Source organism: Rhamphochromis longiceps, linkage group LG12 (assembly GCF_057381845.1).
Source record: "Rhamphochromis longiceps isolate RC_006_pf linkage group LG12, R_longiceps_female_GT1.1, whole genome shotgun sequence".
NCBI lineage: Eukaryota > Metazoa > Chordata > Actinopteri > Cichliformes > Cichlidae > Rhamphochromis > Rhamphochromis longiceps.
Window position 1 is genome coordinate 35,583,806 of NC_140568.1, and position 27,240 is coordinate 35,611,045.

Below are 27,240 nucleotides of genomic sequence, written 5' to 3' on the forward strand. Positions count from 1 at the left end.
AAAGTTGCAATGAATGCCCAGTCACAGCTTCCCCTCATTGCTTAGCATAGCACTTGAGAATAATCTTGATTTTCTGTTTGATAAGGTGGGGTGGGAAAATAAAATTTAGCCTATTTCATAACAAACAAACAAAAAAAGTGTCTTTCATACAAGGCAGCAGCTGTAATCAAGTAAATATCCCTCCATCTTCACTTCACTTTGTTGTATTATGGCCAAAAGTGAAAATAAACTGCAAGTTTGTCACAGGTAAAGTAAAGAATATTTTATGGCTGTCTAATCTAGTTTAACCTGCCAGCCTTTTATTATAGCATCTTCAATGTGTAGACAATTACTTGTTCGGAGATGGTACAGCTTTAGGCCCAACTTCACCAACTTTGTAACATCTCCTAGAAAATGTAGCAGATGTCTTCCTTGGAAACAGAGTTAGTACATGTGACCTCAGAGTGCTTTCCGCTCATGCCAGGCTGGCTTGCCAAAACCAGTGAGCCGTCAGCACACTTTGTACCGTAAACCCAGAGAGGTCAACATTCATTTCTGCTCAAAGTGTCTCTAATTGACCACTGTGATGTCATTGAACGCCCTAGAAACAAGGTTAAAGTGGTTCCTCCCTCCTGGCTATAGGGTCATGTGAGGTGAACTCCCCCGCTTCCCGCCACCACTCTGTGCTATTGATCGCACTGCAGTCACTGCCAACAACATAACATGTGGCAATGTACGCACAGCCACCCTTTAATCTGCAAGGCACGTGGCTCCAGGGCAACCAACAACACAGGACAGCTCATGTTGTGTTGCTGGGAGAAACTACAGAGCCACTGCTTGCAGGACCTTGCAATAAAAATATTTAGATTTAGATTTTCCAGGACATGCACAAATGAATTACAGCTGGACTGCAGATGTAGGACAGGTTTGCCTAAAACCTATTTTAATCACATTTCTGCTTCAGAGACCAGGCCCCATTTAAACAAGCATACACTGGCGAAATATAAACACACACATAAAGCATGTGGTCTGTGGCTGATTATTCATCTTGTTCTGCTATTTCTTGTTGAGTCTTTTAATTTCATGACAGTAGAACAGCTTTGTATTTAAAAATGACGTGAAATTTGGAAGAGATTCCCCCAAATCCCGCTGACTTTGGTAATCCTCTGACTTTACGTTCAAGGTTGTGAGTGAGAGTTTTTAATAGTTAGAGAGTGGATAAACACAAACTTGGTGCATACATTGATGTTCTCATCCAAATGCCGGGAAACATGCCAACATGCTTAATAAGGTGTTCACTGACATAACATTAACCTGGTACCACTGTCACTGTGATCATGCTTGGTTACATTTCTGCACTTTTGAAGAAACCAGCTTGATATCTGTCACTGCTTAGATGTGACAGATATCAAACCCAGAGAGGGTTTAATATCTGTCACAGCATAATGTGCTTAGCTGCCAAGCACATTATTTTGTTTTGGTGTAGAGGAGAGAAGGTGTATGAGGAAATGAAAAGCAATTTTTCATTTTCTCGCTACTTTAACCAGTTAAAGTGGCTTTGTGAGGTAGTATGTAATCTGCCTGTATGCTTATTTGGAAGGCCATGACCGATGTCAAATAGCTGTGGGGAAGCTGTGTCTGAATGTTTCTGTAACTTATACTTTGTGGAAACAGTATGGATCCAGAACTTTTTCTCAATAGTCCTGTATAAAGTCTCAAAAACATCATTGCAAAACACTCACTGCATGGAAGTGGCTTATTGGGAGTTTCGTGTTCTGAGAATAATGGTTTCAGTTTTGTAAGTGGAAAATCCCCTGAATTGTGGTATTTATTTGACGATATCGGGTACAAGCATGCTAACGTTAAATACATTTCATGGAAATTGTAAACACTTGATACTTTCAGAAACAGAATCTACAGACAAAGATGATAAACTTCAAAGAAAAAGACAATTTCTTTTTTGCTAGTTGGCACGTGCATACACTCACAAGTGCATTATATGGTAGCAGATTCACTTTTCAAGATGACTTTCGTTTGCAAATTTCTCATAACGATGGGTCGTGCAGGAGTTTCAAATGTGCGTGCGAAGTACTTGTTTCGATGCCTTAATCCAAACATGAACAGAAAATATCTGAATTAACAAAACATCAAAGAGAATCCTCAGGTTCAATTGTTTTAAAACTTCTATATCATGGGTTGTTATGGCTCCACCATGGTGATGGTGTGATGGTGAAAATTGGTGGACACAAAATGACAAAACTGACAGTTTTTTATCATTAAATTAAATAAAAATTTAATAAAACACATCAGTTTACAAAACACCAAGAAAGCAGAAGTTTAACCACCGCAAGGTTTGTTTGGCATTTTATATTTAACCATCAGAGGTTTTGAAAATGTTCTGTCTGTACTGAGGTTAAGATTCCTTTGCATTTTCATCATTTCTGAATAAGTCAAGATGCCAATAAGTTCCAGTTATAGAAAAGACATGTTTCAAACAGTGACTAAAAGCTAAAGGCTATGGCTTGTTTTCCATTCTGGAGGCAGACGACATTAATGGCATTAAAATACCCTATGACTATGAAACTGGAGTGAGTCACTGAAACAATATTGTGTGGTCAGCTTAGCGTGGTGGTAAAACCAGCTTCATGCCTTTAACCACAGACATTTTCTGAGCAGATGTTTGTTTGTCTTGGTGAAAATGGGTCAGCAGAGTTGTACACAGGCAAAAGTAACCACTGAAGATAGCAATCAGACAGCAGAACAGGAAAACAATTAAAACTTTGACAGAGATAGGAAGTCTTGATATAGATCATACGTAAATAGCTGCCAGGCAGCAGCGACGATCACAAGGACCCATCTCACGTTACATACAGCACATCTGAAGGCATTACTAGACCTAGAAATCTTCAAGTACACTATTTCACACACATCTGTCAGCTTATTACACTCTTTTCCCATGTTTAGTCAAGGCAACCGAGTGATATCAAGGGTCTAAATGTATTCAAAGAATTTCAGTGAAACATCACAGGATAGCAGTTGTGACGTAGATGTTTGTGAAGGAGTAATATGATGGGAAAAAAGTGAGTGAGTGTGTGTGTGTTTGTGTTGCTCCTGCTCCAGTAAATGGATGTCTCATTAAAGACTGGAAAAGCTTGTGGAAGGAACACATCCAGTTGGATATTAACTGCGTGTTGTGTTACAGCAGAATAAAGTGAGTCAACATGTATACAAGAAACAAACAAACAAAAAAAAATTCTGCTCAGCTCAACCTATGCCATGGTTGAACCATGCCACTGTATGCTATGAACCATGAAGTGTCATAGGTTTTCCTGTTTATTCAGAAACTATAGCTTAGAGGAAGCAATGCTGACGTTTCTCCTGACATCTTTCAAGGCCTGAGAAAAAAAAAACAAATTTTACAAGCAGAGCAGAAATCAGAGTGTACTACACTGCAAATTTACCCCATGACATTTAGCCATTTCTTCTAGTTTCTCAGAATAGCATCAAACTCCTTTTATAATGAAAGGTGTTCAGCTTATATTTCAAATATAAAGTGAATCCTCACAGGAGGTAACAGGTGCGCTTGAAGTTCAAGCATCAGTTGCAGTGTGAGCTGTAAAAGCATGTTCTCACAAGCAGTAGTGGAGTCTTTTTCAGAAAACATTCACTTTCAGCGTTCTCCTAAAGTTGAGTCATACAGAAATGTCACATGAACATGACAGTGTGACAAATATACATGCTCTGATTACTGAAAAATCAAAGTGAATCTTCAGGTTAAATAGTTTCATCTTCTATGTTGTGAGTAGGCCACAACACCGATTTAATCTTGAAATGATGGACAAGGCACAAGCTGCTACAAACAAAGTGTGAATTTATTTCTCCAAAAGAAACAAATGTATTTACATTATGTACAGACACATCCCCTCAAAAGTAAGTCACATACAGTAACTACACACAAAAGCACAGAAAGGTAGGATCCAATAAGACTGACATCTCCTTCAATTAAACAGTGTATCAGTAATCTCTTTCAGCAGAAAGGCACACTTCACAGGTACAAACACGCACATTAATACACAAATACTGCATCTCGAAGAAACTCATTCAACATGCGCTCCATTATGGGGTGTGCTCTGATAAATAAGGTTGTCTTGCAGTGCTTTCATTTATTCATAAATAAATATTTTAAAAATTGTACAGTACAGTGACTATAACTGCTGGTGTGTCCACTGGCAGAAATCTCTACTTCACTAGTCCACACAGAGGAACTTTCTGTAACTTCTCAGGCAACCCACACAGTTGAGAGTGCCACCACTTCCAGGCTGTGCACCATTTTGCAACCGCCGCATGCTGAGAGAAACCCATCGTTCTTATTTTCAGAAGTCAGTGGAAACCTTCCACTAGAGCTGAACCCCCCCGCCCACTTCCCCCTTCACCACGTGCTGATTAAGCCTAAGTGCTCAAATACAGAGGGCACAGCTTCTTCCTGATTCATGTTGGATTCCCCCATGGTGATGGTGCATTGGTTGTTGGGAGAGCCGAATTGTTACATGGGCACCCTGTTGATCAGAAAGAGCAGAATAATTACATACACCATAAACACAACTTTAAGTTACAGGACCAGGTAATGATAAATTTGAATTTTTCCAGTTTTTCAACTTTTCATACCGTTTTCTCGGTTTCGCATCCCAGCCATCAGGGCATTTAATAAAATTGATATATTCCCCTGGAGAGATTTCTGTTTTTGAAGAGTCTTCGGCACAGAAAGCATACCTGTAACACCACAAAGCATCAGTCAGTGTCTGAACAGATTAATTAAAATTAATTCTGCACCATTAAGACTGGCAACTGCAGTTTTGACCCTTCAGCTCACTTTTTCTGTGATTCTCCAGCTTTCACACGCATCCGACGAACTTCAAGCACGGGTTTGGAAGGGTTGGCGTTCCAGCCCCAGAAATTCTTCTTGATGTTTTTCCACATAGAGCTCCAGGAGTCGGATTCTCCTTCCCAACTCAGACGGATCCTGAGCACTTCACCGATCTCTTCCTCGGCAAAAACCAGGAAGGTGTTTGTCATGTTCAGACCAATGGTGTTATCGCGGCTGCACAAATAGTAAGAAATTTGTTTTAAAAAAAAAAAAAAAAAAACAAAGCTTCCTTTTAACGTGTTAAGTCCACCATTTTTTAAGATCAAGCATTTGCAACTAAAGTAGACCTCTAAAATAAACAGTCTTCAGAGAGCTGTCATATTGCCCTGGCACGCTTTTATATTTATGAAAACTGCTGTTCGCTTCAGTCTGCCACCAAATTTGTTGTACAGCCCAAGACCACTTTGAAAAAATTCAGAACAAGCACTCGAGTTGAAAATTCTAAATGTATAGAAATAATCTGATTGTTTCTCAGTACAACATTCAGTCAAAAACAACTACCACACTGTGCATACAGAAGGACTGTAACTGAGCCGTTAGCGATTTACACGTTGTCATGTTGAGACATTGTGAAAGAAGACTGGTTTGGCAGGAAGGGTTTAGGTTTTGAACTTACACGTCAACAAACATATCAGCTGTGTCCTTGTGCTCGCCATACAACTTGACATTGAAGATGGGATCAGCATCATCAGACTGTTTTTTGTTGAACACGTGCATCTTCATCTGGTAGTGGTAGCCTTGAACAAAAAGCAAGAGTTAATACTTGATCTAGTGTAGGTGTGTGTACAGTAGTAGTTTACACTGCAACTGTAAAATCATAAAACAAGTTAGATATAGAGGTTAAAGATATGAAAACAGATTGGGTTATAGTACTTGCTTATCACTTTTGCTCTAGGAAGTACACGTCATAACATTTCACACATTTCATTCTTCTTGTATCTCACCTGCGAAAGGTGTGTCAGCCCGGGTTTTCAGATACATTTTACTGTTACGCCTCTTGCGCATTTTTGTGGCATTGTAGCCAATTTTGTTGCAGCGGTTTTTGCGACAGCTCAGGCAGATTCCCTTCTTGAAGCGGTCGGGCCCAGTGCACTGGAAGGCATAGCTCAGGTGCTCCTTGTTCATCAGAGAGTCCACAAACAAGTGCACAGCGCGCTCGTGTTCACACTTCATCACCTCCATGAAATCTAGAAAAGTTGAGTATAGTAGATTATAGTTTAAAGGTCAGTAGGATTCTTTTTCTTCTTTTTTTTTTTTTTTTTTTTTTTTTTTAAACATAGGGGATACATGCAAAAGTAAAGACTTTCAGCCACTTACTTCCTGCCACTGCCAGCACGTCCCCAAGTCCACAGCCCGGCTGCACGTCACCGCCATTAGGATAGATATCAATGTCCCCAATTGGCTGCTGGATTCCAATGCTCACACCCAAAGCCTCCCGAGTGTATGTGTGCAGAACATCCACAAAGTCGGCATCATCTGGTGAGAGGCGCTTCTCCTTCTCCACGCCCTCAAACATCGGTCCTGCTGGGTCTAGACCTATGAAGAACAAAGATTAGAAAGGTCAAGCAAATGAGGCAACCCTCAAATTAAAGGGCTATTTTTTCTGGCTCATATTACTTCCAACTTACCAGTGATTCTGCCAATGGTCCCTCGTACATGCATTCCTGCGTAGCCTGCCACATGAGCACCTAAACTATAACCAATCAGGTGGACATTCTCCAGAGGGAGCTGGTGCTCATCCTGTTTCAGGAAACAATAAAAAAATATATATATAAAGATGTCAGCTGCTGCCACAGTGGCCTAAAATGGACAGAGCCTGGATTTCAGCCAATGATGAGTTGTGCCTGCAGCTGAGCCAGGCTCAGTTAACCCGAACAGAATCCACTGATAGTTCCTTCCATGGAGCAGCGCCTCCACCCTCTGTCTCAGTGACACTCTTGTCTACATTTACAACTACATGGCAAGATGCCTGAACGCTTTCTGAATTGCCTTTTATTTACTGATAAAATTTTGTAACAGTCCCACTGAATGGGAATTGTTGTCTTTGCTAAATGCACTGATCTTATTTGGAAGTTGGGAAAACGAACCATACAAACAAAAAGGTACTCAAAGCAAAAAAACAAAACAAGTATATTACGCTAAAAAAAAAAAAAAAAAAGAAAAAAAAAAGAGATTTCAGAAATGGAGCAACCATGTTGTACTATATCAGAAGCACAATGTTACACTTTAAGGCTATGATGAAAGCCATTTATACATCAGTTCTGCAAATGAAGCCATTTTGCCTTTGATAAAGTTATGCACGAGTGCACCTTGGTGTCCACTGGGATGTTACAATTAAGTAGTTGCACATCAGTTTTCACTTTCTATAGTTTAAAAAAAGAAAAGGCTGAATAGAAACCCACTGAAGCATTACTAATATTTGAATGTTTAGTTTTGGTACTCTGGGTGGGTGGGAGCTTCTTTAAATTACTGTACATACCTGAAGCCAGTTGAGCAGCGCTGCAATATCAAGGCCAACACCATAAGTGTGGTTGACTGCATCAGGGTATAGCTGCTGGGCCCTTGATATCCAATCAACAATCACCACGTTGGCTTCACTTTCACGTTGCATTAATGCAGAGACGAGCTTGTGCATCCAGTGTTCAAACATCCCGCTCATCTAAGAGGAAAGGACAGCAGAAGTCAGTCATTGGTCAGACTGTTAACTATGTAAGCATCTTTCTGCTACCCCCAACAATCAAAAATAAATAGTTAAAACATTTAAGCTTGATTCACTCTGAAGTCAAGAAAGTGACCTAGGAAGCCAAAGAAATAACCTAAACTACACAGATGCTTATTAACAGATAGATATAAATTATCATTCATATGTACCGTCCAGCCATGGATGATGAAGATAGTCTTGGCTGTAGCATTGAAGCCACATTTCTCTAGACAGTCATTCTTGCCAGTTTTCAGGTAGCAGCCCTCCTGCTCCAGATCTAAGCTCTTTCTCATGTTGTACTTGATGATGCCAGCAACAGAGTGGCTGTCTGTTGACAAGTCATTCTGCCCACTGTCTTCACCTGAGGAGAAAAATGCACAATAATAAATATAAAAATCGACTGTTTATATTGTCTTTATTTTCAGCCTTTAGGGGCTGAAAAACAAAATAAACCTGCTTTTGCTGCCAAGATTTGCTCTTGAACAACGGTTAGGTGCAAGCTGGACTCAAGAAGCAGTAAAGTCATCGCTATGCTTCTTCAGTTCATCTTTTTCACAAATCTGCAGCTACAGCTCATAATTATGCCACAACTTAGCATACCTGTCTCAAGCCTGAGATTAAAACGCCTGGTGAAAGAAGCCGACTGTTTCCAAGTTTAAAAATAATTGCAGCCGTGCTTGATTTTAAAGATGTACAGTCCGAATTGGTTTTGAATAGGACTTTTAATTTAGTCTCATTGTGTTACGCTCTTAATGAACCGAATGAAGTCTGGTTTACCCTCGCAGCAAGTAAAGATCAGTTTTAGTTATAGCCAACATCGCACATTGTGTCAAGGAACTTCACAGTGTGCTCAACATGAACTCAACGCCCCAATGGGCCACACAGACCAAAATGATTTCAGCTGAGCTGGGTAATAAAAACGATCTCGTGAAGTCTGCAGTAAAACGCGGATTCAGCAGGACATCTTTCCAAGGGCAGCGCACAGACGTGGCGTTGTGTCCTGGCTCTACTTGAAGACTCCTTCCAAAAAGGACACGTCGCCCTCGTGTCCTTTAAATCCATTCCAGTTTTTCTGCTTTGCTCTGCCCGCCACACTTGTTCAAATGTGTAATTTAGTCTAAAAATGACGCGCATTAATCAAGCGAGACGTGGGAGAATTTTAGGATTTTCTCAGGCGTATGATATATACCCCGCTGTATGCTAGACGTGAGGTTTTCACCCTCTCCCTTTATTTTAGAGAGCAATTAGCGAATGAATAGACAAAAAAGCCATTTCTTACCTTTAAGAACGGCGTTTTCCTCAGTTGCTGATGAAAAAAGCGGATAAGCACATAGTAGGAAAATCCTGATTAAAACGCTTTTATGATTCATTTCTCAGCCACAGATGAGTGTGGACGAAATGAAAGCTTTCTTAGGATATAAAATGTTTTTTGGTAGTACTGCCGGCAACGAGGTGCGCTGGTGAGCGATTGAAATTCAGTGGTAACAAAAGAGCCGGTGATGCGTTTTCGTGTGCGCCTGTTACGAACCGGCTCCAGAAATGTGTAAGCTGTGAATGAAGCGTGTCATTACAGTTTTAAATAGTTTCTCCTTTCGGTCATCTGATCATCGGCTGATCTATGGCGGATCTTATTGGTCAAGCCCCCATTTGTTTACGTTGAGGGCGTGGAAAGGTTGAATGAATCGTAGTAGCCTATCTCACTTTAACCCTTAAAGGGTGTATAGGCGTCAGACGCAATTAATTGTTTTGTATTGGTCTGAAGATCATACAATTCCCGTCTTTGTTTTCTTACCGGACAGATGAGGGTAAAAATAGGCAACATATGACAAAAGACGCGAAAGGAATATGCAGACAAAAATTCAAGAAAACTCCAAGACACCCAAAGAGAATGCGAAAATACGCTTTCTTTCTTTTTTAAATTATTTTTTATGTTTTGCTCATCCAGAGAGCACTTCAAATAGAAATGTTCCAGGAATCCAGGAGGCGCTACTTCTCAAAAAAGAAACAAGCAAACAAAAACCAAAAAACAGTTGAAAGACGCACTGAAACGAGACGGCGTTTTTACAATACCAACATTAAAAAAAAAATCCAGTCATACAAAGAATCCAATGGGAGCTCTTATAGGAATATTTAAAAGGCTGCTGGTTGTATGGAGAAGGAAGGGGTCTCTCTCCCCCTGCCTGGCATGCTGCCAAATCATCAGCTTAGCTCGCAAGCCAGTTTCAGTTGATGAGACGAAGAATGGGTGCACTCACGCAAAGGTCCCTGTTAAAGTGACACCACTGTTTTTTGTGTGCACACATCACCAGCTGGAAGTGTCATCTGCTACCCCAACAGCGCCTGATACCTGACATCTAAAAAAGTTTTTACGCATCTCTGCAAATAGTTACAGCGCAATTTCTTATGTTTTATTTTGCTTTTTTCACTACCTTAAGGCACTATAACTACACAGATCCTATCTGTCTGTCTGTCTAAGATGTCACTGCGTGTGTAATCTATCACATCGTGCAATCAAATGAGGGTACACACAGTACAGCTTTACGTTAATGAAAAACTAACAATGAGCCATCAGTGCACTGAAACAAGCAGTGATGGAAATGCCAATAACCCATATCCTTCATAGTGCTTCACTGCACAAATTGACCAAGAAATTATGTCCTTTTTGAATTTTTTTTTTACAATTTTGAAAAAAATCAGAAGACACACTAAAATGTATTCTTGAATGGAGGAGCGTGACACTGTGTGACAAAGGGCAGTCCAAAGTAACTTTTCGTATTTTTAACACCCATTTATATAAAAATGTATAGGAAAGTATATGTTTTGATTTCAGTAGGGCACTAAAGTTCAAGTGATAAGATGAGACAATGCACCTGACTGACTCAATACTACATTACTTGATCCCCTGAGGGTTCCAGGTGCCTTTCAAAACATTCAAGGTTGCCTTATAACAAAAAAAATTCACTGTCTTTGTGAGTCGTAAATTGAGGAGTAAACCTGGAGGTGGCAAAGCTGAAGATGCTAAGATTTCACCTGAAAATGACCAGAATGTACAGGATCAGAAATGATTATATCAGAGGGCTATAGCTTAAGTTGAGCGCTTTGATGACAAAGTTAAAAAGACAAGGCCAAAATGGTCTGAAGTTTAGGAGCAGAATCTTGTATTGGATGCGTTCGGGAATGGGGAGCCAGCAACGCTGGATGTGAATAGATATAATATGATTGGTGGACTTCAGGTGCATGTGATGAGTCTGGCTGGAATTATGTTGTTAAGTTGTTTGGTAAGACTGGAGACATAGATATGCAGATCTGCAAAGTATTTATTTACTTTCCAAGCCCATATACTGTGCTAATATAGGTATCACACTGTGCTGTGTGAGATCTATGTGGAAAAAAAGGCGTGGGTCAGATGATTACCTCTGTGACGTCTGTGCATGTTTGGAAACTTTCCAGTAGTAGAGCATTGCCCTGTGTTCTTTCACCTCTGGCAAATAAGTAAATATGAGATACAATTTCATGGGGTATTATAGAGTTCCCCAAGGTGTTTGAGGTCTAAAACTAAACATTTCTCTGTATGCTGTGGAAATAATAAAATTAGAAAGATTGTAGTTTAGAGGTCAACATATGTTTTACCAGATAAACTTATTTTTTTCTGCTTCTTATTAAAAATTAAAAAAAAAGAAAAGAAAAGCTTGTGGACTTCCCAGAATCAAGCTGATGTTGTACATTTGCGTCAAATTTAAAATAGCTTTGCATGCACAATTAAAGTTATTCTTTCCATCCACATACCTCAGCAAGCTGCCAAATGTGTGAGCCAGTTTGATTCTGCACTTTGCTGACCTGTCTTGATTTCGCTCTACAAGGTCTGCCTGGCAAGAAGCAACAATGAGGCACTGTGAAATACAAAAATAATCAGCAGTTCTCCAGTATAATTTAAACATCTTCATCTAGTGCAGCCGTTACTCCTTCCTTAAATTACTGTCAAAAACTTCAATTTTGAGCCATGAAGTTAGAACAAAGCTTGCAGTGTTGGCAGACCACTGAGATGACATCCTGGCAGCAGCAGCTTCTCAGCAGAACTCACACACAAAGCTTTTAGATGTCTCAGTCTTGGTGTGTTGAATAAAAATAAATGACTAAATAACAAACTTCCAAGATTAAATACCTTTTGACGTTATGTGTGGTCATCCTTGGTTTGGTCTGGGGAGTAGATCCCTTTAGAGTTGCATCAGGAACAACACCTGGTGTATAAACGTCTGCCAAATCATCATGCTGAGCAACCCGCTGTGGTGACCATTTGTGAATAAGGGAGCATCTGACAGTAGCTGACATGATCAAATCAAGCCTCCCAACTAATATTGTATGGGCACCCACCAAACAAGCTTTGGCACCAGGACAGGGATGTATGATCTCAATTCAATTCTTTATTTATTTGTCACATGTAGTTATAACTAGTACAACACACAGTGAAATGTTTTTTCCGGCTAAAAAGTACTCCCCCCCCCCCGACTGTGCATCTTACTAAACTTATAATAAAAAATATCTATATAAAAGTATAAAAATGTATAATATCGTGCAAAATATTACGCTGTAATAGTTAAGAGCTATAGTGTACGTATTTACATAAATACAGATGTATATGATAAAGTACAAATAAAAATAAGGATAAAACTCAAAGGAAAATTATATACTGTGTATGGAATTGTCCATCATGTTGTCCGATTTGTGTTTTGATTGAGGAGTCTCACTGTTTGTGGGTAAAAACTCCTCCTGAACCTTTCAGTTCTTGTTTTCAGGCTACAGAGGCGTTTCCCTGACCTCAGTGGCCTGAACAGTTTGTAAGCAGGATGGCTGGAGTCGTTAGTGATCCTGATGGCCCGGGATCTGGGGGCGTTGGAAGAGGATCCTTTGAGATTTGGATCTGGTTTGGTGGGAGCAGATTATTCCACCTGATATCCTGACCCAGCATAACATTTCATTGTAAGGCAATGATGAAAATTCACCTAATCTGTCAGTTATTCTAATGCTGTGGCTGTTTGATGATGCTAAAAATTAAATAAAGTGGGTAGAACTGGAATGAGCAATAATTAGAGGTCACGACACCTCATCTGCATCCATCTCAAACTATCCCTAACACCCAGTCATCTGTCACACCAACCCGCTCAATGTTGTCCTTTACTACATTCATGAACCTGCTCAACCGGAGCTCTTCCTCACTTTAATCCCGTCCTTCCTGGTCACACAATGAAAATCTCATTATCTTCAACTGTTCCAACTCCAGTTGCACCTCCTGTTTAATGATTTAAAAAACACTTGTGAGAATTTTCAATGCTGAAATTCACGGTAAATTAAAAAAGTGAGAACTAAGGTCACTATAGTTCATCCACAAGCGACCCAAAGCAGCATTTGTGGTAAAAAAAAATAAAATGGAACAACAGCGCCACCGTGTGCATGGAGTGACAATGCACTGGACAGTGACACAGCAGGAGGCGGAGGGAGAAGGAGAGGGAGGGGGCAGCGAGCCAGACCGGATCCTTCATGAGGGAAGAGGCCAGGGAGAGCCAGCCAGCCCCGGCTTCTCTTCTCTTCACTTCACTCATATTATTTTGCATTGCAAGGCGAAGGAGCCCGAGCAAGGGGCTGCGCTAGGATGTCCCGTCATGAAGGTAAGAAGGTGCTTTAGCACGGAGGTGGAAGCAGAGACGGGATTTGCGATTAAAAACGATGACAGCTCACCGCTAGCTAATGTTAGCTAGCCGAGAATTCCTTAGTTTGCAGCTCATCCTAGCTAACGTAGGCTAGTGTTAGCAGCGAGGTTGCAGTGAAATTTCGTGGGGGCACATTATGGCTGCCGGGAGAATTGGTGTCTAATCATAACGGACTCTTGGAGTTGGTCTTCTCTCTTCAGAACATATGCACTACTCTGTTTTAACTGACCAAAACAACGCTGACATATAAGCGGAAGGAGCTCCGTATCTTTAGCTAAGTGTGCTAGCTAGCCTGGGAGATGGGTAATGTAGGTTAACCTTAACGAGCCGGGGAGCGAGGGGAGTGTCGAGAATAGGAAACAGAAGCGTGGAACGCGACCCAGATGGCGTTATGGGTTTGAAACTTGTATGTCGTAAACGTTAGCTAGTTTCAGCCTCCTTCCTGGTCATTGCTGGCCTGCTGAATCAAGTTTCGCAAGCTAACATTTAGCAAACTAACATTCACGTCGTCCTTGTGGCCAACCTTGTTAGTTATTAGTGTTGAGTAGATGTCTTGCAGTGTTGTTAGAAGACGTTTCTGATCACAAACCGGCAAAAAATTGACTTGGGTAAAGTCTACCATTGATGACTTGCCTGTGAGCTAAGAGTTAAGTTGTTAAATTGTTAGCCGGTTGCGAAGGTTAGGCCGGGCGGCCTTTACATGCCATGCCTGTGTTGTTGTTGTTGTTTTTAACTTTGCTGTCAGTCAAGGTGTTTGTGCCTGAGTTATATCATGAAGGGGTTACCGTTATCACACTCGTTTATATACCTTTTTACAGCTTCATAGTTATGAATGGAGATATTAGGGGGGGTTACACAAACCAGTGTCATGCCATGCGTACACTGTGTCTGTACGACTGTCGTAGTCAATCAAAAAGTGCCCGGACTTGACCACAGTCCATCTCACATGGCGCATTACATGTATGTAGGTACTGAAATGAAGACAGTGGTAATTAGTAATTCACTGTTGTGAATGTAGTTTTTACTTAAACATTGATGGGACTTGGACTAAGTGTAACACAGTAACACTTTATTTATAAATTGTGCAATAAATAAACACTTGTAAGGAACATAGCCAAAAATCTACTCCAAGTCACCTATGCCCACCACAACACAAGCAAATATTGAACAAAACGCTTAGCCAACTACAACAAAACAAATGCACAAGAAAGTAATGCAATCCAGTATGTTACCACAAGAGTCGACTTCTCTCAAAGTCCCAGTTCAGACTAAACAGTGCTGTCTGTGCACTTAATATTTATTATAAATTATCTTAATGAACATTGAATTATCTCGATTGTGTTAGTTTTAATGTTGAGGCAGGAATTCTGCAGCGATCTGCGATATTCTGGCTCAGGACTGAAAAATCAACTGAATATCCATTACTTTAAAATCTTCCAACCAGACAATATGTAGTGGTAATGTTTCTGTAAATTTCCAATGTAGGTATGTTTTGAATATTATTCACTGCAGTTTAACTGAAGTGGACATACAAGGAAAAAAATATCAGTTGTAATCCAGTGAACCTAATGGTATCAGAGAAACTGTGATAAATTGTATCCAGTAATAAATCTGGCAATCCTCAAAAGATGAAGTTTTCAATTACCGTATTTCCCGGACTACAAAGCGCACCTGAATATTAGCCGCACAAGCTAAAATCAGGGGAAAATCCTGTTTTGTACATACATTAGCCGCACCTGACCAAAAGCCGCAGGTGTTTCAATATTGACTTATCATATGTAAGAGAATATGCACAAAGCGAATTGTCAGGAAAGAGATGGCTGTTTGGAGACACACCCCTTTTATTAATATTTTGAAAATCAAGTTATGGGTACATATTTGCACATGTGCTGTGCTTCATAAATGAGTAACAAATGTAGTACATAACAGTAACCTACAGCACACCAGAAAAATAGATTCAGACTACCTTTTAGGCTCAGGTGCAGTGACACGGCTTTAACAAGAAGAAAAGTCAGTCATTCACCACCATCTTCCTGCGCACTAAAACCACCAAAGTCCTCTTCTCCAGTGTCGGAAACGAACAGGCTCAGGATGGCTTCGTCATCCACTCTCAGCTTCTTTCCTTCGTTGTCACTTTCAAAACCAAAGATAATCCTCATTGTCATTGTCAGTGTCGGAGTCGAACACCCTCTGAAGGGCCGTGGCGGTGTCCTCCTCTTCATCATGCAGCAGTCCAGCCCTTCGAAATCCGTTGGTGATCGTGGATGTTTGCACACTTTTCCACGCTGTCAGAATCCACCGGTAGAGTTGAGCACAACTTGCTTTTCGCAAGTTTATCGCCGCTCATCATCCACGACTCCAGCTGAACGCATAGCGCTACTTTGAAGTTTGTTTTTCGCGCTACTTGTACGGCACTATGTTGCCTGGCGGATGGACATGTGACCAACATACCACCCTTGAACCCCGATCCTTCCGCCAGGCAACGTAGTGCCGTACAACAGCGGAACAAACAAAACAAATCGTCTTACGATATGACAAAAATCATGGACAATCTATAGAAAAGCCGCACCTGACTAAAAGCCGCAGGGTTCAAAGCTTGTGCAAAAAGTAGCGGCTTATAGCCCGACAATTACGGTACTTGATTTTGAAAATTAATTAAAGTTGATTAACTGTCACATTTTCTAACTTTTCTCTCTTCTGTTCTCCTGTCTTCACTCAGGTGTGAGCTGTGATGCATGTTTAAAGGGTAACTTCAGAGGACGACGTTACAAATGTTTAATTTGCTACGACTATGATCTTTGCGCATCGTGCTACGAGAGCGGTGCAACTACAACCAGACACACGACAGAGCATCCCATGCAGTGTATATTAACCCGCGTTGACTTTGGTAAGTAAAGATGATATGCATGTCATCCATGTCAACAGACAGTCAGCTAAAAACCAGGAATGAGAATGGAGTGTAGTTGAATTTATGAACATTTCTCCATTAGTTGAAATACTGAGCCTCAAATTACAGACACAGTGCCTGTAAGCCAGTTCTCATAGAGGGTAATTGCCTGTTGTATTTCACTGTCGAGTCAACTGAGGGACTGTAAACTGTCAAGCAATCAAACATGAATTTATCAGCTGTTAAAGAGGGATGATGTGTGCTCATATGGTGTGTTGAGTGATAGTCCAGGTATGGGCCAGGTGTATGAGGGAAGGGGAGGGGGGGTGACAAAAGATGGAGAAATTATGAGCTGTTTTCAAACTTGGTGCAGTGGTATTTTTTTTTTCCTTTAAAATGTGACAAATGCTAAAGAACTGAATTGTCTTGGGATGGTCACGACTGCCAGTTAGGGCAGAGCGGTAATACTGGCAGTGTTTTTTTTTTTTTTTTTTTTTGGTTTTTTTTTTTAATTTTATAAACCTCCCTTCACTAGATTTTATAAGATTGCAAAAGTGCAATGTCGTATGTTATCTTTTCCTGGCACTGGCTTTTGTTTTCAGATGGGAAGGCTGCTCCCAAATGGCTTAACAGTGATGGATTTGACTCAGCCTGAGGAGTTTTTGGGAGTGTGTTGTTGGCCTTCTGGGTTTGATTTATCACTGCATAACTGGAATATTTTATATTGGCAGCAGTAAGGATTAAACTTCTCCAAATCTTTTAATATTCTTAATTCTTTAATTAAGCATTCGGGTAAGCGTGGTACAATCCAAATTTCTTTCGATTAAATGGGCCATTTGTCTTCCTTTTGGACGACTGCTTCTGTTATTACTTCTTGTCTTGATGTTGTGAAATATGTTACCGTTCAGCTTTTCACACATTGAAGATGCTCTTTTTCAGCCTGGTGAAAAAACAAATACAAACAGCAACTGTTGCTGAAAACACAACAGAAGGTGCAAGCTTAATAAGAGGTTTTCTTTTTTTTGGCAGTGATATTTTATTGACTTTTTGCAAGCATTTTCAGTGAGCCTGCTGGTTTTCCACCAACTGAGCTATGTCTAAAAAAAAAATAATTGATGATTAGAATTCTTTTGATTATTTGGGGAAATGAGACCCCTGCCATGAGTTGTTGTCATACATGTAGCTAGTAATAGGTGATTTCTTTCTCTTTAAAAAAAAAAAGCGATGTGAAAGAAAAGGTGTGCTATAAATTGGTCTCTGTGAAATGACCCGTATCAGCAGCTTTTCTCAGCACCTCTATAGAACTATTCAGGGTATGTGAACATTAAAATTTTCTGGTATAGTTTTAGCGTTGTGCTCAGTTTCTTTTTCTTTTTTTCAGAGCTGAAACTTTCACACCAGGTCTAGAGTCAAATCAAGATGGTGTTTTGTTTTTTTTTCCCCCACAGATGTTTGTAAAGACCAAATTTAAAAAAGGAAAAAAAAGCTTCCATAATCAAGAAAAAGCGATGACTTATTTGCATTCAAATAATAATTCAAATATTTGCATCATTGCCAGTCTAACACAGGGCTAACACAGAGACAGGCTACCACACGCACATTAACACCTTCAGCCAATTTGTTTAACGTGCTGCTGCCCAATTCAGCCCAGTGATGGTTTTTCTTCCACTCAGTTTTTGAGTTTACCTGCAAATCAAACTGCCTAAAGCAGCTCAGAAGTACCTTTTTTTTTATTTATTTATTTTTATTATTTAACCTATGCTCACATTAAGGAAGAATTTGAAGTAGCAGTGGTGTTGCTGGACAACACAAGTGTTGATTTTTAAAAAGATGGTATTATGGACTGTAGAATGAATATAGATGAGCATGCATCTATAAATGCATGTTTTCATTGCTTTTCATTGATTATCCCTGAAGACTCGTGGCAAGGAACACATCTTTAAATTTTTTAATTCAATAAATATCGGATCTTTAAGTTTATGATTAGTTGTGTTAAACAGTTGACATTAACCAATATTAATCAAGGTTTATAGATTAATGAATATTAACTGTAATAAACACCATTTTGAGGGGGGAGGGGGTTTGTTATTTGCGAGTGTTAACTATGAAAGTAGGAAAAGTGAAATTTGCACTTATATTTAACTCAAACATAACCCCAAAGTTAATGCTAATGTTGTTGTATGTGTTTTTTCTGTTGTTGTTGGTGGGTTTTGTTGTTGTTTTGTTTTTTTAAACAACTAATGGAGTGCTGAGTAGATCTCTCATTAGGAGCTAAATGTTCTTCTTAAATGGACTGTTGTAGTTTGTAACTATGTCTGTAGATGGCCTACTTGCTGATGGTTTCATGTGCATGGGTTTATTTATGTTTCCTGGTATATGTAAAGGGTAAAAATACTGTAGTTAACAGAGTATCTTTAATTGTGTTTACATTTTATAGCATACTTGTAGCTTTAACTTAAACTCTTGCATTTAAATGTTGCTACATAACTGACACTACATGGAATGTGGGTGTTTATTCCCTCCCAGACTTGTACTATGGTGGTGAAGCCTTCTCGGTGGAGCAGCCCCAAGCCTTCACATGTCCCTACTGTGGCAGAATGGGCTACACAGAGATGTCCCTGCAGGAGCATGTGGCTGCAGAGCATACAGAGACCTCCACAGAAGTGGTAAGTTGGTGCTCCATGAAATTAAACTTGATGTTTGTGCAGATATTAACAGCTGCATTTCCTTCAATATTATCTTAACTAAGCAAACTGAATCAGTGTCTGAGTGGGCCTCACATTGCAGGATCTTGTTGGGTTTGTCAGCATGCATTTATGTCATATTTATTGTCTTGGTTCACAGTATTATTGTTGAAAGTCCTTGAGTCAGTTTCTGAGTCTGAAATAAGAATCAAATTGCAAGTCATGGCAGACTTTGCAGCTCTATTTATAGCTTATTCTTTTTGTACAGTCAACAAAAACACCACCACCACTGGCTTATACAGCTGAGACTGCACGTGAGCTTTCCAAGCTGTTGACTTAAAATGATTTTTCAGTTATGGCTTTATATTTGTTTTCTCATTCTAATAAGGGGAGAACTAGTTTTCTATGTGTGCAATTTGTGAGAAAGGCGCACGAGCAGACAGGGAGACTGAGAAAGTACCGGGGAGGCACAATCTGTCCAGGAACACCAGATGAAAGTTAGTATATTAATTGTTAAAAGTCATACAGTCCCCTTAGATACCATATAAGGCCAAGAACATATGTAGCTAAAGGCGTTCTCAATAAGTTTTTATTCGAAAATGAATGAAATTTAACAGTATGTCTTCCCCACAGGTGCAGACAGCCATTGTGTAAAAACACTGTTAATGTCTCCTTATGTTTGCAAGTGACACAAAATCCTTGTTCTTTGAATATATGAGGAATTGCCTACCTGCTCTGGTTAAATCAACACTGCAGCTTAGCTTGGATAATTTGAATTTTCTTCCTTTTTAAATGTACAAACAAAAATTTATCACATTGTGGAAATTTCTAATGTGATTACATTAGAAAAAATTGTGAAAAACATTTCCCTGGGGAAAAAATGACAGCATTGAATAAACAGATTTTTATAGATAAATTTTAAAGATAAATATCACTTAACAAGTGAGGAAGATGGAACTGTGAACGATTAGCTGCCATTCTTTCTGTCATGAAACTCTCCCATAGATATCTCTCATTATAAAGTCTCAGGTGTCAGTTCCTGTCAGATGACGGCGTGAGAAAGCACAGCAGGTATCAGTCTGTCACTACTGCAGAAAATTGGCATTGAAATAGTAGTCAGAGTTTACAAGGTATTAAAATATTGATGTTTTTATTAATGTCATTGTTACAGCCAGTGCTGTGCAGCATTCTGATGTTTTGATGGCAGTCTGTGCCTTTTAAATTAATTTCTGTTGGATATATTCCTTTCACATGCAGGTTTCACTTTACTGATATTACATTTCTTCGTGTTTAAGCACAGTGTTTGTTTAAGAGGATTTAATACCTCGTGGTGAATGTTGAGTGTGAGGTGAAGTGTGTGTGTGTGTTGTGAAAACTAATGTGCACACTCTGTTTTTCTGTCATTTAGATCTGCCCCATATGTGCAGCACTTCCTGGTGGTGACCCAAATCATGTGACAGATGACTTTGCTGCTCATCTAACACTTGAACACAGAGCACCCAGAGACTTGATATCCTTTTCAAGTACTTTAAGTACCATCTCTGCAGATATGAAGTGACATTAGCTGCATTTTATGCTTTGTGAAAGAAATGCTGAGTTTCATGTCATTGAACTAGCCTTGTCTATTTAAAGATCATTGCAACAAGGAGGCATCTGTTCAGTGGAACTGACATTTGTTGATATTTTGCTTACAGTATTAAAGCCTACTCTGCATGACAAGCCATTTTAACATTAACATTTTATTTATGTTAATAAAATCTTTAGCAGTTTGCTGGTGATCTGGTGCATAGACAATGCACGACAGTGAAGGCACATGGACTAATTATCATGCCTCAAAAACAAAAATATGAACACATGATTAAGTGGTAAATTAATAGCATGAGGAAATGTGGCTAAAACAGATCAGTGGCACTTGTGTTTTCAGCTTTTTTCCCTTCTTTTTTGTTATTTGGCTGTTTCAGGTTGTCATAGGGGTTTCCACTGATTTTGATGCCTAGTGGCATTGTCATTGATATTTGCTCAGGATTTATCAATACAATCTGGATCCTTATTGATACTGATATTGTAAATACTGTACTGTTTTCCTCTACTGGTTACTTTTATTATTTCTCATTATATATAAATCCATGGAGCCAAAAGCTGCAGTTTTTTTCTACTCTTGGCTCTGTAAGATGCCAGAAAAGAGATGAAGAAAAAAGTGCTGATGGACAGAAACATTACAGTAGACTTGTTTTATGAAAGAGGAAAAAAATGTATAATGGAAACACTGATTTGCATTGTTTTATCACCTGATTTAGATTTTTGTTGATGATATAACTGCAGAAGGCAGTAACATGTTAGTGGTTCAGAAATCAGTGCAGGAAATAAGACCTGAGTATTTCATTCACTTAAGCATTATCTGGGAAATTTCTCTACTCAAAAAAAAATTAAGTAGTCTTAGGAGTGCTCTTATCTGATCCGTTACTTGATTGCTATTAAACTTTGCATAAACCCAAGGCTCTGTCAAGGCGTTTTAACTAATTAGATTCCAGACATGCATGCTTATCTCCTTCATTCCTTTGAGGATAAAAATGCAGACACATTGTAACTTAAATGAGTAAATGACCACTTGTGCAAAGGTTAAAGAAGCTTCACCTTCTCCCAAAAAAGGGACATTCATTAAATTGAGCTAATTGTCTAAATGGCTAAAATGTGATTGTCTACTTAGCCTGTCGGAAATCAGCTGAAAAGCACACTCGTGAATAGACTCGGACTGACAACAGCAGTCTGGCTGCCTATTTATAGCGTACTTTGAATGGGTGCAGTGAAGAAAACCACAAATGCAAAAATATAGTTGAATGAAACGTAGCTCAAACAAGTCCTTTGACAGCTTCACTGACAGAGCCATAACTTTTGATTGCGAGTCAGCAAAGTTCTTTGTCTTCTGTGTTTATGTTGACATGAGAGCTTTATGCAGGTATTGATTGCAGATGGCTCATTAAAAGTCCTGGGAAGCATTTAGAGGCGTGGCAGCGATAGTTTTGAGCTACATCTCGCTTATTAACTGTTCGTTTTTTAAAAAGCAATTTTATAAGCAAGAAATATCTGTTATTCACAATCAGGCACATTTTGAGGTTTATGGATTATTTTTAATTGTACTTTTTTTTTATTATTCATTAATTTTTGACTTTTAGTTGTATCAATATTATGCTCTTGTTTTGTTCCTTGACGGCAAGCATCACGATGAGTCCAGTGGCGTGCGGCATGTGAGGAGGATGTTTCACCCCGGGCGCGGGTTAGGGGGCCCGCGAGCCCGCAGGTCTAACATGCATTTCACCAGCAGCACCACAGGGGGGCTTTCCACCAGTCAGAGTTCATCACAGAGCTCCAACTACAGCAGAGAGGCCATGGACCCCATAGCAGGTTAGTCACACATACACTCAAAAAAACTTTTTTTTAATTTTTTTTACTGGATTCAGGAAGTGCCTGATGATTTCTTCAGTATGAGTGTATGCAAGAACGGTTCAATAAAGTACCCAAGCCATTTCAGGGTAATTTTTAGTTCCTCTTCCATGATAGGTAATCTCCCAGCACGACAGTAAACGATGAGTGACGTATGTTGCGCTGACTTCAAATGTAAATGCCGCACCAGAAAGTGTTATTTAAAAAAAACAAAACAAAACAAAAAACGGGGAAAATATCCTGGTAGCTCTGTAAACGATGGGTTTTAACTTTACGAAAACCCTTGGAAATCCAGGCTTTATTGAGCTTAACTTTAGTACATTTGATGCAGTTTTTAAATAGTCTGAACCCACCAACCAGTAATGTCAGCTCACCAAGGTTCAAATGCTGCTCCCCAGTGTGTAGTTTTCCCTTAGTCCCCAGTCCCAAAGCACCTGTTATTACAGGCTTCCTGTGGGGCACATAATTGTAGAGCAAGAAGCTGCAGAGCCAGGTGCAAGTCAGACAACAAATTATTACAGTAAGACATTAAAGGATTAATTTATCTTTATTGTTATATGCATTATCATATAGGTCTGACAGGGAAAGAAAAAGTGCGCTCAATACTAAATCAGGTGTAGCATGTTTATTAGGTTTTCTTTAGTATATTTTCCTCCTCACAAAAAAGGGTAAGCTAACTGCTGTAGCTTGGGTATTACAAACCATTGCTACTTGTGTCTGCATGTACTTAAGTGTTGTGTAGATGGTAAAGAAATGTGTGGGTAGAGTTGTTGCTGTAGCAATTCCTTGATTATCCTGTTCCCAATTTGAATCTGGTTCAGTGCTTGGCATTCGCCATGTCAGCTCCAGCTGTGCCATAATGAGGGACCCTGTTCAGTCTGCCTCACACACGGGTACCAGCCGCCTCTCTAATGACCCACTATACCTGCTGAGCCCTTGATCCAGCTCATCGAGTTTTAGCCCTGAAAATCACATTTGTCTTTTGATTTGGTGTGCTGGTGACAGTATAACTAATCAGTGCATATTTTGAGGGATAAAACGCTTGACCGACTTGATATATTATTTTGAAAATAATAAAATATTGCTATCTTTTAAAGAAATGTATTATTGAGCTATCATCTGTAGTTAGTATGATCAGCTTTAATGCTTTACACTGACCACTGTTGTTTTCTGTTCCTCCAGAGCTTCTGTCTCAGTTGTCGGGGGTACGGCGTTCAGCAGGAGGTCAGCTCAGCTCGGGCCCGTCTGCCTCCCAGCTCCAGCAGCTTCAGATGCAACTCCAGCTGGAACGCCAGCAGGCCCAGGCAGCACGTCAACAGCTGGAGACTGCCCGAAATGCCACCAGAGGTGGCGGCCGAGCCAATGCTATTCTAAATACCAATTCAGCCACTGCAAACCCCAACCCAAGCGCCAACCATAATACCAACCCAAGCCCTAACCCGGGCCCACCCGAGCCCAACACACAGCATACTGCACATAGCTCCCAGTTTCTACTCAGCAGGTGTGCCAGTTTTAAATGTTTTTATTTTCAAGTCTCTTTTGTTTTTCTTTTTTAAATGTATTTTACTTATTACCTGTGTTTAGAAATTCTTTCTGTGCAGAGAACGTGGAAATTGAGTGGAAAAATTAGCAACAACCACGTGCATGCTCGTTTGAGTATGTATGTGTGATCCACTCATTGGTTCACAGCTTAACATGTGATCAGAAACTCCTTTTAAATCTTAGTTTAAGGCAGTTATCTGCAAGCATTACGTTTGGCCCCTTTGTGGAAATTTAAAAACCTCTAAATCTTGTGTCCAGTAGTAGACGTTTTGGATTTTTCAGTGCGGAATAAGTAGTTACAGGATTTTTATGTTACAAATAAATTTCTTATTCTCATCACTCCTTCTGTCTCTCTCTGTGCAGGCTGAACGAACCACGGCTGTCTGAGGCAGAGCGCCAGGCGTGCGAGGCCCAGTGGGCCGACAGGAGCCTGTTCGTGACGGAGCTGCTGCTGTCCACACTGTTACCAGACGAGGACGCCTCAGCCTCCTCCTCCGAGGACGAGGATGACTGTCACGGTTCATTGCGGAATTTCGCTGACTTCGAGGCCATGGGTTGTGTTGAGGTCATGACCTTAGACGTGGCGCTGGAGAACCTCAACCTGAAGGAGACGACCCCAGCTACCAAGACGACGAAGACGACAACTAAAACGGCACCAACGAAGAAAGAGCCTCCTCCGCCGCCTCTTTGATGACATGGCCCTTCCCTCCCCTCAAAACCACCATTGTAACTGGCTGACTGCGGCGTCAGTCCAACTGCCAATGGATGACAAAAAGACTGCAGTTCTTCTTGGCTTTTTTTTTTTTTTTTTCCTCTCAGTGATCATCTGTCAGTGATCATGTCATTTCAGCTCTGTTGCTCCCCACTCCACCCCATGTTTTATGTTGTCCATTGAATAAAAGTAGTGAGACGAGAGAATGTGAAAGCAAGAGTGGTGGCTGCGTGAGAGAAAGGAAAAATAACTATATAAATATATTATAGAAAAATCTATATGAAAGTTGATAATCAAATCCACATAACCCGTGTTTCCTTTAGCAGATGAGTAAAGCGTAGTTAGCCATTTTAAGAGAAACTTGTCACACACTCCACTCACCAAGGGAGAGGAGCAGACAGAAGCCTCTCTGGTAAAAACGCTGCTGTGTATTTATAGTTATAAATTAAAGAAGTGCTTGGATGGTTTACCACAACTTAAGCATGAGCTTAAATCACCATGTGCCCATTTTTAACTGCACAGTCACTAGACGGGGAGGTCTTTCTCTTTTTGTTCGTACACCTGAGTAACTGTACATTAATGGTGCTGAGTGCCGCATCGCCGGCACTTCACCGCACACACTAGACACACACACGAACACAGACTGATGACGGCGTTTGGTTACCTTCAAGTCCAATCTCACCCTCCTCCCTCCCCTTTGTGTGACATTACCTGTTTTGGGTCATGTGACCTTGCTTTCTATCAACTGTGGGCACTTTGGTTTTGAATTGCATATCCAGTGTCCATTTGTGTACACTACAGATGCTCTACATAAAAGCGATACACAACTTGGAGGCAACCAGAGATGAAACTATCTCAGCAGTGTGACCATTTTCAGGCCTTTTCTAACATGGAAGAAACGCGACCCTGTTCTTCATGTGGTTTTTTTTTTTTGTTTTGTTTGTTTTTGTTTTTCATCTTCTCCCTCCTTTCTCTCTTAATGAAGATCAGATGCTACTTTCTCAAGCTTCCAGTGATCTGAGATTAATCTTCTCTCCATTACTCATGAATGCAAAGATTACTCATCATGTGACTTGAAGGAGAGAATCCTGTATTGCTCTTTCCATTAATTTCTCTCACTCAAAACGATCTTTGTATGCCTCCACTGCTACCTGAGGAAATGCAATGTATGTTTTTTGGCTTATCAAAGAAGCCAAATCACAGGGTAAACCTTTCAGTTTGGAGGACAATAAAAAATGTTTTTGGATGGAAATGAACTAACTCAATCCTGCTCTCTGGTTTGTTTGTTTGGTTTTTTTACTTTTTTTTTTTTTTTCTCTCAGTTGCTAACTTCTTGGCGAGCATGTACAGAACATGGTTACAAGAAAAAGAATAAACGCCTATCTTACAGGTCAAGGCATTCTCAGTTGGTCTTCTCCTGTCCTCATTCACAGCAGCAGATTGACACACTGGACTAAACTGAGTGTGGGTTATTTTTTTAATAACAATAACAAAAAGATTTCACCTTGAGTTCTGACATTGTGTAACTCACAAAGAGTGAGGCACATCTGTCAGTGTGGAATGGCTTTTATTACTGAGCTCTCTCTGACAGAAATGAGAACAAGGGTATGAGTCTCTTCGGTTATCCTTGAGATTATAGTGGCGCTAATGAACTTTTGGTTTTATGCCCTGGTTTTTGACTTGCAGGCCAGCTCGGCTGTTCTTGTATTTTCACAGTTAAATTAAGTTTGGGAGAAATAAACAGCATGATAATCTCAAATTTACAAAAATCATCTTTGTAAAAGTTGATTTCCTTGACAACCACTGGACTAACTTGGGTCATTAAAATGTAGTGGAAACTTACCTGGGGAAAATTTCCACAGTTTTTCTGTGCACAGTTAGGAAAAACAACAACACATTAACTATTAAAGGCACAAATACTCCAGTGTTTTTTTTGCTCACATTATGGCAGCTGCACTTTCCTCCTCACATGAACACGCACAAATCCAGACGAATATCTGTTATGCTTCACTGTGAACTTATGCAAATCTGAACACACGAACGCCACATGAATACCAATATAGAACAAAAATAGCCGTATCTCCGGCCTGTCTGCCATGTGTCATGTGAGCAGACCATCTAGGGCCAAAGAATCTCAAACATCAATGGAACAGTGGACAATATGTCTGGAATAACACACAAAATAAACACGTCTTGGTTTTTAAAGCACATAGGTGTCATTCTTAACCTTTGTTTCTAAATATAATGACGTCACTGCTGCAGAATGGAACAGTGGACAATTTTAGCATCTACAAATTCCAATCGATGGCAATGGCAGGACTGGGACTTTTTAAGAATCATGTAGTTGAAAATTAAGGCTAATTTTTTACAGCTTTACTGAAAAGACTGCAAGGTCTTTTGTGAAATACTTTCATCATCGTCATCTGGAGACATACCGCGTTTCAAGAACAACTTGAAAACAAGGTCTTTATAGAAAATTGATTCACAGAAAGACACATCTGCAACATACTACAAACAAATTAGACTTGGTGTTTGAAGTTAAGCATGCAAACCGGTGGTTGCAGACAAAGGAGGAGGTCAGGGGCTTAAAATGAAGTGAACCTCCACCCTGAACCCTGATGAGATTTTTACTGCAGTGCAGGAGCCACATTTCATCACAGCTGAA

At 39.9% G+C, this 27,240-nt stretch overlaps 2 protein-coding genes across 2 annotated transcripts; one reads left to right on the forward strand and one right to left on the reverse strand.

Moving 5' to 3' along the window:
• Nucleotides 1-3,833: 3,833 nt before the first annotated feature.
• Nucleotides 3,834-9,795, reverse strand: lipg (lipase, endothelial). Its single transcript, XM_085426086.1, has 10 exons — nucleotides 8,884-9,795; nucleotides 7,775-7,965; nucleotides 7,383-7,562; nucleotides 6,532-6,643; nucleotides 6,221-6,439; nucleotides 5,848-6,090; nucleotides 5,520-5,640; nucleotides 4,850-5,077; nucleotides 4,645-4,749; nucleotides 3,834-4,535 (listed from the first exon to the last, which is right to left on the reverse strand). The coding sequence occupies exons 1-10, from the start codon at nucleotides 8,972-8,974 to the stop codon at nucleotides 4,523-4,525; spliced, it is 1,503 nt and encodes a 500-aa protein (XP_085282212.1). The 5' UTR covers nucleotides 8,975-9,795; the 3' UTR covers nucleotides 3,834-4,522.
• Nucleotides 9,796-13,103: 3,308 nt separating this feature from the next.
• On the forward strand, nucleotides 13,104-25,835 carry LOC146657765 (E3 ubiquitin-protein ligase KCMF1-like). The gene is made up of 7 exons (XM_085426087.1): nucleotides 13,104-13,267; nucleotides 16,029-16,196; nucleotides 18,723-18,862; nucleotides 20,289-20,390; nucleotides 22,102-22,282; nucleotides 23,504-23,822; nucleotides 24,227-25,835. The coding sequence occupies exons 1-7, from the start codon at nucleotides 13,252-13,254 to the stop codon at nucleotides 24,552-24,554; spliced, it is 1,254 nt and encodes a 417-aa protein (XP_085282213.1). The 5' UTR covers nucleotides 13,104-13,251; the 3' UTR covers nucleotides 24,555-25,835.
• Nucleotides 25,836-27,240: the final 1,405 nt, after the last annotated feature.

What these genes read in the sequence shown, in the direction of transcription:
- lipg (XM_085426086.1), bottom strand. Translation starts at nt 8,974, where the DNA reads ATGAATCATAAAAGCGTTTTAATCAGGATTTTCCTACTATGTGCTTAT. An exon ending in GACCATTGGCAGAATCACTG is followed by an intron (nt 6,440 to 6,531) that starts GTAAGTTGGAAG and finishes TGTTCTTCATAG; the next exon opens with GTCTAGACCCAGCAGGACCG. An exon ending in GCTGGAGAATCACAGAAAAA is followed by an intron (nt 4,750 to 4,849) that starts GTGAGCTGAAGG and finishes GTGGTGTTACAG; the next exon opens with GTATGCTTTCTGTGCCGAAG.
- LOC146657765 (XM_085426087.1), top strand. An exon ending in ATTAACCCGCGTTGACTTTG is followed by an intron (nt 16,197 to 18,722) that starts GTAAGTAAAGAT and finishes ATTCCCTCCCAG; the next exon opens with ACTTGTACTATGGTGGTGAA. An exon ending in CAGAGACCTCCACAGAAGTG is followed by an intron (nt 18,863 to 20,288) that starts GTAAGTTGGTGC and finishes TCTGTCATTTAG; the next exon opens with ATCTGCCCCATATGTGCAGC.